Below are 16,575 nucleotides of genomic sequence, written 5' to 3'. Positions count from 1 at the left end.
CTCAGGATTCTGTGCTATTAAGTTCCTCTACTATAATTTTTTTCATGTGTGCTTCCAAGACACAATTTGTTCTGGAATGACGTGGTCCTCATGTATGAGAATTGGCCCTAAGGTGTGTGAGACCAATAGAAAGAAGTAGGCAAATCCAAGATTATAACAAGTGCAATTTACTGTGGATTAAGTGACATAAACATGGTCCTGAGTGGCAGCAAAATCAGGTGGAACCCTGCAAAATAGGTTGGAACAATGAGGACTTATAAAGTGGTCAGGATGTCATCTATTCCAGAATTCACCTGGTTTATCTCAAGCTAATATCAGAGTCAGACACCTTCCTGATGACAGTGTCTGATCATAAAGTTCCACATACCACTCTAATGGTTTTGACTATCTATAGCATGTGGGGAAACAAAACCAACCAGGGTTACTTGGACAATCATGGTGGTTATCACTGAAGATGGCTGTGGTCAGATCAAGTTGAATCCATGCATTTCACCCCTTGTAACTGGTTTTTACAAACTCACACGCCCTGCTTTTCCATGATGTGTCCTGAAACTCTGAAGGGTTTTAGCATTGTGTAAGTAGTATGCAGTGAGGCCATTTGTCTGGCCTGCAGGAAGATTCCACAGCAACAATAGGGGTGTTTTAGTCAGCTTTTTAGCTGCTGTGACTAAAGGACGTGATGAGAACAACTGTAGGGAAGGAAAAGTTTACATGAGGGCTCATGGGTTTCAGAGGTCTCAATCCATAGAAGGCTAGCTCCATTCCTCAGGGTTCTAGGTGAGGTAGAACATCATGGCAGAAGGGTGCAGCAGAGGGAAGCAGCTCACTTGTTGTTCAGGAAGGAGAGAGAGAGAGAGAGAGAGAGAGAGAGTCCATTGGCCAGATGCAAAATATATACCCCATAGTAGCCAGGCCCCCAATGAATCACTTCCACCAGCTCCACCCCACCTGCCTCCAGTTACCACTCAGTTAATCCAATAAGGGATTATTTTACCAATTAGGTTAAGGCTATGACCCAATCATTTCTCCTCCAAACCTTTTTGTATTATCTCACACGGGAGTTTCGGTGGGACACCATATCTACCTTTTCGTATTGTCTCACACAGGAGTTTCGGTGGGACACCATATCTAAGTCATAAGAAGAGGCAAAGCCCAAAAAGAGAACAATTATGCAAATGACGATAACTTCAATTTTTCCCACCAGAAGCCCAGTAACCAGATCAACAACTTAGTATATCTCCTATAGAAGGGATAGAATCAGATAAACCATCAATTTGGGTTTTCCAATGGATGACATGAGGTGTGTGACATCAGGGATGTACACATAACATTTTGTCTTCATAATAGCACAGATTCCAGTGTAAACAGCAAAAATAACAAACAAACAAATAAAACTCCTGCAGCTAAATAATGTTTAGTAGGAACTTGTAAAGATAAATGTGTACCAACCAATAAGACAATACTGGTGGCATCATTTCTGGCAGCAGCAGCTGGATGCTGGTGGAGTGGAGCAAACCACCCATGATGGCAAACAGCATGGAGTCTGAGTGATTCTTGAAATAGTGAAATAGCATGCCAGACCCAAAGGCCAACTGTAGTGCCCTCAAATATTTCCCACTCAGGAAATAAACCATGACTAGGTTTAGAGTCCAAGAGGATCAACAGGGATCACACTGTGGCAAGAAACAGCTGATCCATCTCAGGGGAACAAGCCACTTAAGCACCCCACACTGAATTGTCCCCTCCCCTGGATTTAATGTTGTAGCATGAAAATTAGCAGTTTTCTCTATCTGTATATCAACTCTGGCAGTATAGCCTCTGGATGTACAGCTTGTATGTAGGTGGTCTTTGGGGCAGGGACCACAGCCCCCAGGCACTCATATATGACGCATGCCAGACATGTGGATTAAATTTGTTAATACACTCAACTTCAGTCCAGCTGGCAAAGGTGGTTTACCTACTACTATTTGTATCTATTGCTTTAACAAGCCATTCTTTTCTCTTCATCAGTCCTTCTGCCTGAGAGTTATATGGAAGATGAAAATGCCATGACACATCACTTTTGGGTCCGACATGTTTAGACAGCATATCTCATGAAATGAGTACCCATGCCTCACGCTTCAGTTTCAAGAGTGTTATAGTGGAAGTATGATTAGCTCTCTTGCTAAGGAAGGCTTCTATAAGGCCAGTAGACCCTTGTTCCACTTGCCATCATGCCATCCACAATATAGGGCTTCAGTATATTGTCAATTGTGTATACAAACAACCAGCAGCATGGCTCACAAGTTACTACCAGTCATAGGACCCACAATTCTGCCCATTGACTGCTTTCATTTTCTCCTGGCTCAGATCAGACAGTATCAGTGGAAGGTTGTATTGCAGCAGCAGTTCAAACATTTGGGTTCCCTCCGCTGGTCTCATCTGTATGCCGCACATTTTCTGATATGGGGGCCACCCTCTCACACTCGAGATCATAGGCACTGGGGCAGTGTGGTGAGACAGTTTCACAGGTTAACTGGATCCAACATTGCCTCCGGCTCGGAAGTATATGAGCTATCAGAGAGAACAACATTGTTAATATGCCAGTTAGAGTAGAGATTTGCATTATTGTGGATTGAGGCTGATAAAATAGGCCCTCCACCATCTTCTTTATAGGTGGGCCAGTTTACACTTTTGGAAAATCTCAGTCACTAGGCTCCACCAGTAAAAGGGCACAGTACACTGTTAGAAAATGCATTTCTAAGTTCCCTTTCAGAAATGTGATTAAAAGAAAAGAAAAAAAAACTTATTGGAGAGCGCAACTCATGCCATCTGCTCTACTGGTGACATCTGACTGCATTGGCATGCCTGATACAGCAGTGACCAGATCAAAATCTTTGGCTTTCCAAATGTTTTTTTTTACTGGGAACATATCAGTCCTAAGTGGCTTTCCTCTTAGTCAGCTGATATAGTATGTGTAGGCATTGAGCTGAATGAGGAATAAAAACCCACCAATAATCTAAGAGTCCCACAAAAGCCTATATGTCCTTTATTGTATGGGGAAGGTTAGTACTTTATCTCACACTACACCTGGAATCAAATAGGTCTTTCCCAACCAAAGCACCCCTAGAAACTTAATGGCTAGTCTAGGACCCTGACTCTTGGAGTCGACAGCCCATTCCCATGTGTGGTGAATACACAATCATTTTATTGTGTCCCCTAAAAGAGTATAATCTTCACCAGTTAGCATATCATTGGCGTAATGGAACCAGCCTGACTTAAGGACAGGTGATTGAGAACTGCCTAGGCCTTGGATTCTTTCAGCAGATCTTGGAGAATGACAGCTTGCACTAACTGCATTTAGTTTGCTAGGGGGTGCCCATTATTGTCCTCCAGAAAGAGATAGAAAGGCACACCTCAGAAAGATATGGGATGCATGTGAAGAAGCTTACCTCAGTGATGATCTCAGTAGGATCTCCAAATATGATACTGGTGATGACTATCAGGTCTGAGTCCTGTTTCCCCAATGTGAAGATTGAACACACAAGAAATGCCCATGCCAAGGCAAGTATAGAAAGCAAGAGGTTTTTTAAATATTTTTTTAGTTGTAGATAGACATAATATCTTTATTTTATTTGTTTATTTTTATGTGGTGCCAGGGATCAAACCCAGTGCCTCACGCATGCTAGGCAAGCGCTCTACCACTGAGCTACAACCCTGGTTTCTAAAGCAAGTTTTATTTAAAGGATAGAACAGAGATAGACTTCTCTGAAGAGAAGGGGCCCCAGAGCTGTGTGTCTCAAGAAGTGGGAGCATCCTGCCTCATTTATAGATTTTAGATTTCCTTTGCTCTCCTGCCCTCCTTCTCCCCTTATCTTGTCTAGGTGACTAGTGACCAAAAGGTAAGCCAAAAGGTGAAGTGATCCAAGAGCAGGAACTCAGTGGCCCAGAGAGTATTCATTAACTACTCCTACAACTCCCTCCAGGGAACCTTGCCAAGGTTACCCCAGAACACCCCCACTTCTGAGGCTTGTTTTAAAGAAATGGAGTCCATTGATGAATATATTAAGAGAAAAAAGAAATGTTTTAAAGAACACAACTCCTTTAATGAACTGAAGAAGCAGCCTGGCAATAAGGGTGGGGTAATAATTCCAATTCCTCCAAAAGGAAGACTCTCTGTGGCTTGTACACCCATCAGCCAGCAGTGCTCTAAAGGCCAATCACAGGGCCTTGCAATTCGGAGCACTATTCATCTGAAGGGGTCAGTCAAGCACTTTTCTCAGCAGCTAAAATGAGTGTCAGGTTTTCAGCTGCTACTAAAGATAATGAGCATAAACATTCAGTGACCAAGACTCCACTTAAAAAGTTTCCACATGTGACCACATCTGGGAAAACCTCAGAAGGCCATGCTGTGCTGGGGATACCCAACTTAAAGACCAACAGAGGGAATTCTGCTGCAGCTATTACCCCATTCAAGTTGACAACTATGGCCATGCAGACTCCAGTCTCCAATAAAAAAACAGTATTTGATCTCAAAGCAAGTTTGTCTCTTCCGCTCACCTAAGAGCCACACAAAGAAAAGCTGAAACCACGGGGGAAATCTAAAGAAAATAATTCTCTGAATGAACATGTAAACAGAGTTACCTTCTACAAGAAAATCTATAAACAACCTTATCTCCAGACCAGGAAAGAGCAAGGGAGGAGCAAGGGAAGAAACAGGAGCAAGAACAAAAGGAAAAGAAAGCAAAGGTTTTGGAAGCTCAAAGGGGCTTTGTTATGGTTAAAGATGAATAATTTGTTAATGTCTGTGAGGATGACCTTAGGCCTGAGCCTAAGCAACTCCATTTTAAAAACACCAGTTTTGAAACCTGCAGTCTCACCAGGCACACCCACAGATCCCTCCGGTATGGCCTCAGACAAGTTACTTTCCCTCACCCTGATAAACAGAGTAAAGCCCCTGGCAGGCTGGCCTTGCCTGATAAGAAGGGAAAGGCAAGAAGATCAGGGTGGAGACCACCAGCCCAGATGTTTCTGATCCCAGGGTAAATGATGTCATGGAGAAATCCAGTAGTAGCTGATAAGGATTGAAAAGGGGGGTCAAAAGCCCCCAAATTTAGTATAAATAATAGAGCTAAGAAACAGGGATTCAGCCAGCTGAAACAAGGATGATCTCAAGCTGGAGAGCCTGATGCCAACCTGGACTGACATCCCATCATTTGTCATCATTTTCCTAACCTTCTGCATGATCCTTACAGCTCTCAAACTCTACCCCTTCATCTGGACCTTGGTGAGAGCTGCAACTTCTCCATATGACCCTCTCCTCAACTGGTCATCCACTCCAAGCCAGGAAAAGCCTGCCTTGGTTTTGGACCTGATCACCGCGGTCTGAGTGAGTATGCATCTGCTAGACTAAAACCTTAAGGCTTAAGACTTTTGATCTAACACTTGAACTTAGCACGCAGAGGGAATGTCTGTCATTTCCTGTCACGATTAAGTGTGTTTGCAGTGCTTAGAATCAATCCAGAACTGTTTGTTGTGAATTAGTTAATCTAGAATTGTTTGCTGTGAGTTGATTCTGTCTATTATATTGCCTAGCATTAAGAATTGTTTTCTTGACTAAGAACCTACAGAGTGAAATTGTATTGAGTAATTTGAGCGAATAAAACTTCGAAAGGGGCAGAAGTGTGTGGACATTCTTTATTTCTCCCCTCGACTGCATATGTCGCAATTTTGCCCCCTTGTGACAGTGTCCAACAAATATCCCTTTATTCTGAACTCGTTTTCTGAAATTTTGTAAATATTTTTATACTGTCTTTCCCATTTTAGTCAGAAGATCTTTCTCAGTTAACTTTTGTTCATAATCTATGAAGCATCTGTGGTGTTCTTTATGTGCTATGAAAGACATTATTATCTTAAAGCTCACACATTCTTTGGAACGGTTTCTATGTAAGTCCCTGTACAGCCCAGTTTTCTCATAGGATTCATCTTAGAGCTTAACCTAGATCTTTAATGTCAAGGTCCTTCTACAGTTTCTAATATTAAGAGCCCTGCAGTCCTCTATGCAATAGCATTTACCTGAGGACAGCTAGTCATACCACAAGCTTCAGTAGAACTTGAACAATAAAAAGTTAAGAATAGGGAAAGCTGGGACCGAAAGGTCACCTCTTATCCTCTCATCTACAAAATCTAGCAATCTTGAAACTGGACCAGTTGTTTGGTTATGGCGTCAATATTTTGCCTATATGAAAATGTTTAGGTTTATAATAAGCACTTGTACAGATCACCTCATGTCCTTACTACCTGTCATTCACTATATTCTTAAAAAATAAAATTCTACATCTCATTGTGGCCTTATAGTTTAGTGCCAGGCCTAGAGTATTACTGTTTTAAGGATTAAAATGCTGTCACTGTCAGATTTGTATCTTAACAATTTTATGGAAAAGCCCCAAGATACTTGGCATCTTATTTTTGTTCCTTGCTAACTACACAGAGCTTCCCAGTTGTATACTGCTCAAGAAATTTTTTTTAAATTTTTTAGTTGTAGATGGACACAATACCTTTATTTAGCATTATGTGGTGTTGAGGATCGAACCCAGGGCCCGGCACATGCCAGGCAAGCATTCTACCACTGTACTACTAAAGAATTTCATATATAAAAATTTATGAAAAAAAATACCTTCGAGGGTATGACCTCAGTGCTCTATTTCCATCAACCGAGTCCCACTTTCTGGTTTCCACTACCCTACAGCAATTCATTAAGCCATCTATACATTAATGTACTAATGAGATCAGAACACTTCCCAAAAGCTACTCCTCTCAATGTTGCTGCATTGGGGAACCAAAACTTCAACACACCAGTCTTTGGGAGACATGTCATATCCAAACCATGACACTACCTAAATTTGGGGTTGAAATTATGCCCACAGAGGTCTGTAGTGTCCTTCCTAATAGAATATCCATCCCTAGAATGTTTTTAGGAACTGGTGGGTTAGTACCAAATATGGAGTTGGGGGTTTTCTTTTAATTCCTAAATGTAACAATCTCTCTCTGATGGTCTTATCCTCATATTCCTCAAGCACTGCCCAGCCCCGGAGAACATTCTGAGTTGCAATAGATCAGTATACATTCAACAACCGTATTTACTGGAGCAAAGGACTTCCCCTGGTTCTTAGAGAACAGAAGATAATTCGAGATGAGGCATCTGGTTGCCAACTCTCTCTCTCTTACTCAAAGAGAATGTAGGGAAACCATTCTATGCATCTGTCGATACTGTAATTTGAAAATTCTTCACCTTCCCCTAGAGGGAACAGAAGGAAAAGGTTGGAAATGTCCAGGCTTAAGCTCCTTCCATAAGGCTATCAAGATTACATTAGGTTCCCTGGGGTTGCCAAAGCAAGTAATAAATACCACATCTGCTTTCTTATTACCTTAACCACCCCCCACCATTTCTTTTCTCTCCCATTTCTCTTAGTTGTCAGGCTTTGTGACAAGGCATGTCTTATTCTGACCATCTTGTCTCTCCAAGGCTGAACACAACCTTGTCCACATTATTAAAAATTCTGTCAAAAAAATCAAACTGAGGAGTAAAAGAAAAGAAATGTACTGTTGGAACATTTTGTTTTCATTCCATATTTAGAAACTGCTTTTCAGCTCCTTGAAACACCTGGGCATAAATGGCTTGTCACATGCTCAATTCCCACAGAATACCCTGGGCTTCCTCAATGCTTTTCCATGGGGGTACCTATGCTGACTGGTACAGTCCCTTATGTGGCCATATCTCTTATGCCTCAGATGATCCAATCTATAAGGGAATGATTTCCTTGGAACAACAGACATTATGTAGGTGCTACCTAAAGCCTGGATGAGTGATAAAATTATGTTTTATTTCATTTCCTACCAGTGAAATGTCATCCCCTCCCATGTCCCAGTCTCACCATCCAGGCAGTTAGGCTTTCCCAGGGGAGTTGTTTAAAAAGTTTTTGTAATATTTAGCAGTTTTGCAACAGTGCACTCCTGAACAGTCACGGTTTCTTAAATCAGAAGGTCCCCCATCTGAGTATTCTGTGCCTTTACATTGACATTCAAACAGAAAAGTGAGTCTGATTTATGGGGGTAAGGGGTTGGGAGGATGTGGAGGTGGGATTAGTGGTGGTGGTCCCTGTTCTCTATCATTTCAATCTCAGGTTCTTCTTCAATCCTCTCTCCCAGGGATTCTAGTTCTTTGCATTGCATTCTGATCTTCAGATGACAGTCCATACTTGTTTTCTCTTCCACCACTTTTCCCTCAGTGTCACAAAACAGCAAATTAGGATATCTAGCTTGGAGTCCTGATCTTCAACTTTCTCAGCCAGGCTACAGTCTATGGTAAAAGAGAGAGATGATGTTCTAGTCAACTTTTTCATGGCTGTGACAAAAGAAATGACAACAAGGTAGAGGAAGAAAAGTTTATTTTGGCTCACAGTTTCAGAAGTTCTGTGAATGTTGGCCAACCCCATTACTCTGGGCACAAAGTGAGGCAGAACATCATGGTGGAAGCGCAGCAGTTCAGGACATAGCACCCAGAATGCAGAAAGCAAGTTGTACTCACCAGGTACAAAATATAAACCCTTAAAAGACTAATCCCCAGTGACTTACTTCCTCCAGTCACACCTTACTGGCCTATGGTTACCACCCAGTTAATCCATATCAGTGGATTAATCCACATGAGTTTTGGGGCCACACCACTTATATAAACCATAACAGATGTATATCTCTTTCAACTTGTATCACTTTTCCTGAAGTCTTTATTCTCTTGCCTCCAGCCAGATGGACATTGGTAACCAAAGTGAACTGCCCACAGCAACAGCCATTCCACTAACAGTGAGACACCACTCTTCCTAACAGCAATGGGATAAGAAGCATTCAGCAAATAGCTGCTCCAAATCCAGTAGTGATTTCGTAGCGTACCCATACTCACTTGGTGGGCTATACACCTCTAATGCATGGGCCAAGCCTCCCCACATGAAGTTAGATGGCCAGCCCAGGACTTTTCCTGAGGATGCTCCTTCTCCTTGAACATTTCCTTAGTCTTCTTGGCTGGATAATTGTTTCAAAATAACCCATTCTCAGTGTTTGAGAACTAGCTCCCAAAGCTAGTTCATGTGACTGAAGAGGCATGGAGATCCAGGATTGCAGAGTGCGATTTACTGAGGTCTTAGTGACATCAGCATGGTTCTAGGTGGTAGCAAGATTCAGGTGGACCTCTACAATATGGGTCAGAATAATGGGGGTTTATAATAATGGTCGGGACAAAAGTGACTTCACCCAAGCCAAAATGTACCTGGTTTATCTCAAGCCAGTATCAGAGTCAGGCACATTCCTGGTACCAAGGTCCAGCCATAAAGTTCCACATACCACTCTTATTTTGACTATTCATAGTATAAGGGAAACCATGCAGGGAAAACCAACCAAGGACAACCATGGAGGTTATGACTAAAAATGGTGTGATCAGGTCAAGCTAAAAAAAAAAAAAGGCGTGGGGATTCTACAGCCACCCAAATGCTCTGAATTTAAAGTTTATTTTTTTCTTATGTAGATTTAGATCAAGTAAGTGCTTCTGATATTTCATTTCCCTACCAAGTAACCCAGTTCTATTATTCCTAATGCAGAAAAAATGGAGTAGCCAGATAAAAACAGATATCACTCTTGCAAACTTTTTCATGGACTGGTGTATGTCAGAACTAGTAAGGTAATATAGTTATCAAGCAATGAGTGATGGCTATTTGAAATGCAGATAACTATTTTAATCTTTTACACTTGTTCATTTCTTATACATTTTCAATTTGTACCCAACAAGCTATTTTTAAGCATAGCCTCAATCCAGGGTGCTTTGAGTTACTTCAGTTCAATTCCTTTAAGTATGCTTATAGAAGCTCCCTCATATACCACTAATTCTCCAGGACCCCAACTCCCATTTTCTTGGATTTATGTATGTTAAATGGCATTGAGTAAATATGGATAAAGGGATGTTCATGCAGATATCTGCAGACTAAGCAAAACCCTTTGACACATACAGGAATTATTCCTGAGTAAGATTCCAAATGTTGATGAGGTGAAGTTAAGATGATTACATCAGGGTAGCCTTTAAGACTTCCAATAGTGTTATTTTGTGGTTAGGATGACCACACTTCCTAGTTTTTCCATTTTATGTCTACTGTCCTCATGTGATTGGCCTTTTACTCTCAAGTGTCCCAATTTAGGCAACAGATTATAAGGTGATCCTATTTACCTATGGTAGAACTTTGCCAAATCCATCCGCTTTTCTGCAGCAGACCTCTCTTTTTGGTCAGCTCTTCCTCTTTCAGCTCCCTGGATCCCAGTTCTCCTACCTACCTATTAACTTCCTTCTATCCTCATATGACCCTGATTACTTTGGAGGCTTTTTCCTTCTCCCTCATCACTTAGAAATCCTTCAAATTCCTTCAAGGCCACTCTTCTTTCCCCTAATCCTCAATTTCATACATAATAAACTTTAGACCCAGACAATGCAGATGGTCAACCTGTACAGACTCATCAACCTGTACAGATGGTCAATCCATATACACTCAGCAATCACTGGTCATTATTGTTAAAACAATCTCACATCCAAAATCCACCTACCAGGAGTCTTCTAAGCTCAATAAACCAGTTTCTCATAGCAGAGGAGTACCAGTTATCTGTTATTTTCCCAGAGCTCTAGAGGGGAGGGGATTTTCATATAAAGCAAGCATTGAATGGTTCTGGCCTTTTAAAGTCCCAGGTGACCTGCACGTCATCTCATTTAATTCTTATAATCCTACAGAAAGACAACACAGCATAGCAGTTAGGAGCACAAGGTTCTAAAAGATGATCTACCAGGGCTTAAATTTCATGCGTCAATTACTAAGTAATCTCTAATGTTACTAAAGTTTCATGTGCTTCAATTTTCAAGGTAAAATACATTTGTACTTATACCTGTGGAAAATATTGATCAAGTTAATATATGTATGGCACCTAGATTAGGGTCTAGTATAGTAATTAATTTTAAAATGTTAGCCATTATTATTACCTATTTTTCAATTGTTAACAAGTCCAAGATGATATAGTTAGTGGTAATGATGAGATATAAACACAGGTTTTGTCAATCTAAACACCATCCATTTTCTGTGATATTCCTACTATCCAAGTGTTCTCCTATATGTAATAAAAAGCAGTAGACTAAAGAATGATATGGGAAGTAATTTTATTTTATCACATGACACTATATGAGAAGCCATATTTACAGATGCCTAATCACACAATATAGCTTTGAACACAAAAGGTGGCTCAGAAATAGCAATACCAGTGATTCAAGTATTGATCTTTACAGAAAAGAAAATAATTTTGACTGATTGAAAGGAGTTTGAAAATAAAAATTTTTATTGGCTAGCATTCTTTCATATTTTCTTGAAAACTACTGTGTTGAACAAAATAAAATACGTATAGTTTATCACATGGCACAGTATTTAAAAACAAGTTTACAAGTTGCCTATCTCTGCCCACTTTCTGTTTCAGCATTACTACTGATGTGTCATTCTATCATCATGCTGAATTCCTCAGCATCTTCCATACCATTTCCCGGGGAATCTCTGGGAAGTAGCAATGGAATCACATTGACAAACCCATCTTCCACAATTCCCACCTTCTGCTCCTTTGAAATAAATTTATTTTTGGTCTAATAGGAAAAAATACACTATGATTTTGAAAACCTCAATTCTGAGTCTGGCTGTCATGAACTACAAATAATTACATCATGTATCCTCCTCAGGCATGTTCTCAACTGGAAAAAAATTCATATTTGCTTGGTCCTTTGTAGTTCTTTACTATTTCATTTATCGTCACAGTAACCATTATATTTAAGGCAGCATTATACTCATTTTATAGTAGAAATTCAATCTCAAGAGGTTACACAATCTACCCAAGATCTCATAGGTGGTAATCTATTAAGCTGAGCTAAAGTTACACAACCTCGCTTAAGATCCTAGTACAGATATTTGTGGTTCTTTTAAGTTTATTACATTAATGAAGCAGCAATTTCCCAGCTTCCTTCCAAGGACCATATTTTATGCTTCCACTTACTATTTTTCTTTCTTCTTTCAACTAGCATTAAAACAAAATATTTATATATAATTTGATCATCAAATTTCCCTTACCCTGGTTCTTTAACTGTTTAAAAATTTCTTGTATTTCTAAATTAAACCAAGAGAAAAATTGTTTGTTTTTTTTCCCCAATAGTCTCCCCTCCCCCAATAGTTCTGATAGCTTTTGGCCTGATCCATTTCGGTCTAAGCAGATTGCTAACATTTATTAACATTACTAGTTATTTCTTATAATTTAAAAGACATTATTCCATACTTAGAACCAATTCAAAACAAAACAAAAAAATCCTTGCCAATTCTTATTCATCAAAAGTAATGATATAAATATATTTTTCACTGATTTCATAGTCAGCCTCCTGCCTGTCTTTATTTGGGAAATATTATTATTCTCTTTCCCTAACAAAAAAATGTCATGGTCCTAGGAGTCAAAAAACTTACTTTCAATATCCCTGACAGAATGAACTAACCACTTAAACTGGAAGGTAAGACTTATGAATTTTAAATGTGGGACTCAGGTCAAAAGACCAATTTAAAAGCTGATATCATGTGTCTAAAATAACTTAATATCTCCTTCAATTACAATAAATTTATAACTGTTCTGATTAGCCATGCTGACATACACATAGGAACTATGCCTAAACCAAATTAATTTAAAAGAAAACAAAACAAATCCATAACCAATCTTGAAAAGTCAGGAGATCAATAAATAGTATGCTCTCAAAGCAGGGAACATTAAACACTCAGTAGTTTATATAATTTTATATACTAAAAATGAGGAAATAAAAAGGATATGGGAATGGGAAGTACATATGGGAAAATCAATTTCATCACTTTCTTCATTTTGATTGTATTGCTTTCTTGTCTTCAGGAGGGAAAATTTTGACTTCAAAAGTAACAAAATACTTGAGCAGGGAATTTACATCTTTCAGTTCTAAATGGTATTCTTGAGCTATTTTCTCAGCAGTCCATGTTTCTGGATGAAGTTTATGATTATTGAGAAGTGTTAATGCTTCTACAATGGATATTTTGCCTTTGGGAATGTTCTTAATATTCAACATATCAAAATGGTGGCCTTTTGGCAATCTGAATTCCTTTGATTCTTGCTGTGTTTCAGTAGTTTTCACCTAGTATCCAAAAAGAAAGAAAAGTGAATTTTAGGATACAAGATTTGGAATCTTCTTTCACATTTCTCAAATCCTTTTCAAATAAATACTGCAAACATTTTCTCATTATAATGAGCCATGGTTTCATGGCACCTGTACCATGATGCCTTTTCATAACTATAGCTCTGTCATCACTAAGGAATTAAGGTAGCTTCAGAAAACTGAAATCTGAAATGCTCCAAATCCAAAATTTTCTCAGCACCAACAGGATGCTGTAAATGAAAAATGGCATACCTGACTCCCTGTAATAAGTTGTAGTCAAAATGCAGGCACGCTAAAAATACTGTATAAAATTACCTTTCAGCTATGTGTATAAGGTGCATATGATATATAAATGAATTTCATGTTTAGACTTGGGTCCTATCCCCAAGATATCTCTTAAGCAAGTATCCCCCCCCAAAAAAAAAATACAAAATATGAAACATTTCTGGTTCCAAGCATTTCTAATAAGAAATAATCAAACTGCTTTAAAAGGGCACCATTGTCATGCTTACTTGATTACCTCTATTTTGTTTCGAGTTTTGCATTTTATATTCAATACCCTAAACATCTCAAATGAATTCAAATACTGCTAGAAAGTGTGTCTCTTCTGAAAAATAAACTAATGTCTCCAATCCCTCAGTATAAATAAAACTTATACACTGCCTATCTCATTCAAGCTTAATCACTGCTCTAGTACTTAAAATACTATAATTCTAGTGTAAAAATAGAAAAATAAATGGAACTGATGAGTTCATAAGCAGACCTATATATGCATGTATAGCAGCATTTAAAATGTGGGAAAAAATTTGGGGAATTCAATAAATTACACTTAGACAACTGGCCATCCATTTGAAAAGGAGTTGAACTGATCTCTTCTGTACAATAAACACCATACTGAATGCCAAGCAAATATTAGCCCCCCCCCAAAAAAAAAATATATATATATAACAGAAAACCACTAGAAAAAAATACTGAAGACTTTTAAGATGTTAAAGCACCCCAAACTTATCAAAAGAAAAAAGGGCAGGGGGCAAAGAATTTAAATAGGCAATTCAATTTTTCATTTTCACTCATTCATTTTAGACTTTCTCTATTGCTCCTGAAATTTTAATACCACTAAATATCTTTCTGTAACTGTTCAATTTTTTTCATTCCCCAAGAGCCAATTTTCAAATGCCTGAATTAGTATAACATGAGAAAAACAATGTTTGGAAATATTATTCAATATCTGTTTAAAAATAACATAACATGTACAATTATGTGTTTTTTATGTGAGCCTTTGGTGATAACTATACCCTAAAATCACTATTACATACAATTTTCAAATGCTGTCTTATTTCTCCTACAAAAATTATATCAATAATATATTTGTGCAGGCTATGCCTGTCTACAGACAGTACCAGAGAAATTTTAGAATGGAAAAAAAATCTGAAAGTTGTGGTTGGTTCTTCCTTGCCCTTTAATCTAACTCTTCCCTATTCAGAACCTCCCTTGACAAACTTTAATTCATCCTTCAGACCCAAGCCTAAATATCTCTTCCTCAGAAGCCATCCCTCATCCTTCAATTTCAAATAGATCCCTCTGATACACTTCCACAGTGCCTATAATTATGCATTTGTAGCATGCATGTTCATCTGTTTAATGTCTGTTTCCCTCACAACATCATAAGCCTTGTGAGAGTAAGAAGCAGGTGTTGCTCAACACAGAGCACTGTGCCTGCGCTTGTCTACTATATGGACTTAACAAATATGCCCATTGCGAATGTATTCTGTAATCCTAATTTTACATATCCTATTTGAAAACACACTTCAAAACACAAACAAAAAAAGCTCTGACAAACCCAACAACCCAAAGGAGTTCCTAAGATTAGACTATACCTCAATTCACAGGAGAATAATAGTTCTAAAGATATCCTTTTGTTACTCAAATTACAACTACCAAAATCTACCCAGGTGCACTCAATCAACACTTTCATAAGTCTTTTAGAACTCTGGTAAATGAACCAGGTCCTATGTGTCTTGCCTAGAACACTGTGCTTAAACTTTGCCAAGGCCTGAACTCTGGACACAAGTACAAACCCTTGCTGAATGCTCACTTTTTTTTTTTTTTTTTTTTTTTTTACTACTTAGCACACTTCTCTTGATCATCTTCCTGAAGCCCCGAAATAAATAAGTAAATTAACTATTTTCTTAATTAAAACACACATTACCCGCAGGGAAGATACAGGATCTGTGGACTCAACATATACTTCTTTTAGTAATGAGAGCAGCCTGTCATCTTTTCTAGCAATTTCTCCCTTAACTTCTGGGTTGTCTAAGGAAAGAAAAAGAAAAATCACTTATTAAAAAAGAAAGAAAAATTTCCTTTAAGATCCCAAATACTTAACATAAGGCATTTAAAATAATCGTTTGGAAAGTTCGGAAAATATTTTAAATGTAAATCGAAATACTAGGTCAGGCTTGGCACCCATCCTTCTGTGATCACACAGAGCGAAAACTTAAGCAGCACACGATTCCCGCTGATTCGGATATGCCACAACAAACTGCCAACGATTAATGACAATAGCAGGTGAGGGCAAGGTCAGCGATGGTACTGACCACCACCTCTGGGACTGACAAGTGGTAGGGGCCGCCAACCTCACCGCTGTGCGGAGGGGACAACCTCAATGTCACCCGCCTGGCAGCTCCACCTTCCTGCGCTCGGATGATCAGAGCCGCTGCGGCCTAGCAACTTGACACAGGTCTTCCGGCCTAGGGACCGAGGCCCACGGTACAGAACCGCGAGCCCCGCACTGAGAGCCGGCGACCCGGCGACCCAGCGCCCGCCGCGCCCTTGCTCCACTCACAGTTCATCTGTTCTCGCAGGCTCTTGGTAGAAGGGTGCCTGGGAGCCGCAGAGGGTTTCGGCTTGCTGATTTCCCGTTCTGCTCGGTTCTCTATGTTGAAATTCCTGATCGCGCGGGTCATCCGAGCCCCCATCTCTTCATAACTTGATGCCCTCAGGTTCACAACGCACGTGGGAAAACACCGGCGCCGGTGACCTCTGGGCGCACGGAGTGTGCGCATGCTGGGGTCAAGCCGGCTGCGCGCCGGGAAATGGAAGGTACGTGAGCGCTGGTCGCCCCCTCGTGGTCAGGAGGCTACACACAGCGTCTCTGTCCAGAGAGTGTCAGAAGCGCTTCCTTCCCGGCCTACAGCCTGAAGGATACTGGCTGCTTCCCGCGGGAGGGGCGGGGGTGAGCCTTGGACGCTGAGAGGGTACCTAGGACCCAGACCCCAGCACGCACCCAGAAGCTTTGGGATAGATACAGGTCGCGC

General features: G+C 39.8%; 1 protein-coding gene and 1 pseudogene across 1 annotated transcript; one reads left to right on the top strand and one right to left on the bottom strand.

Moving 5' to 3' along the window:
- Positions 1-2,274: 2,274 nt before the first annotated feature.
- On the top strand, positions 2,275-4,773 carry LOC124083239 (nucleolar and spindle-associated protein 1-like; annotated as a pseudogene).
- Positions 4,774-11,201: 6,428 nt separating this feature from the next.
- Ndufaf4 (NADH:ubiquinone oxidoreductase complex assembly factor 4) lies at positions 11,202-16,360 on the bottom strand. Its single transcript, XM_046432366.2, has 3 exons — positions 16,104-16,360; positions 15,468-15,571; positions 11,202-13,237 (listed from the first exon to the last, which is right to left on the bottom strand). Exons 1-3 carry the CDS (start codon positions 16,321-16,323, stop codon positions 12,950-12,952), a joined length of 612 nt encoding a protein of 203 aa, XP_046288322.1. The 5' UTR covers positions 16,324-16,360; the 3' UTR covers positions 11,202-12,949.
- Positions 16,361-16,575: the final 215 nt, after the last annotated feature.

This window comes from Marmota monax, unplaced genomic scaffold (genome assembly GCF_021218885.2).
Source record: "Marmota monax isolate L192 unplaced genomic scaffold, Marmota_monax_Labrador192_F-V1.1 WCK01_AAM20220418_F8-fsc00013, whole genome shotgun sequence".
NCBI lineage: Eukaryota > Metazoa > Chordata > Mammalia > Rodentia > Sciuridae > Marmota > Marmota monax.
The sequence above is the reverse complement of the archived record's forward strand: the minus strand, read 5'-3'. Positions and strand labels throughout refer to the sequence as shown.

Coding starts and splice junctions, on each gene's coding strand:
- Ndufaf4 (XM_046432366.2), bottom strand. CDS start 16,323: ATGCGCACACTCCGTGCGCCCAGAGGTCACCGGCGCCGGTGTTTTCCC. Junction 15,572..16,103: donor CCTGCGAGAACAGATGAACT/GTGAGTGGAGCA, acceptor TTCTTTCCTTAG/ACAACCCAGAAGTTAAGGGA. Junction 13,238..15,467: donor ATCCTGTATCTTCCCTGCGG/GTAATGTGTGTT, acceptor TTTGGATACTAG/GTGAAAACTACTGAAACACA.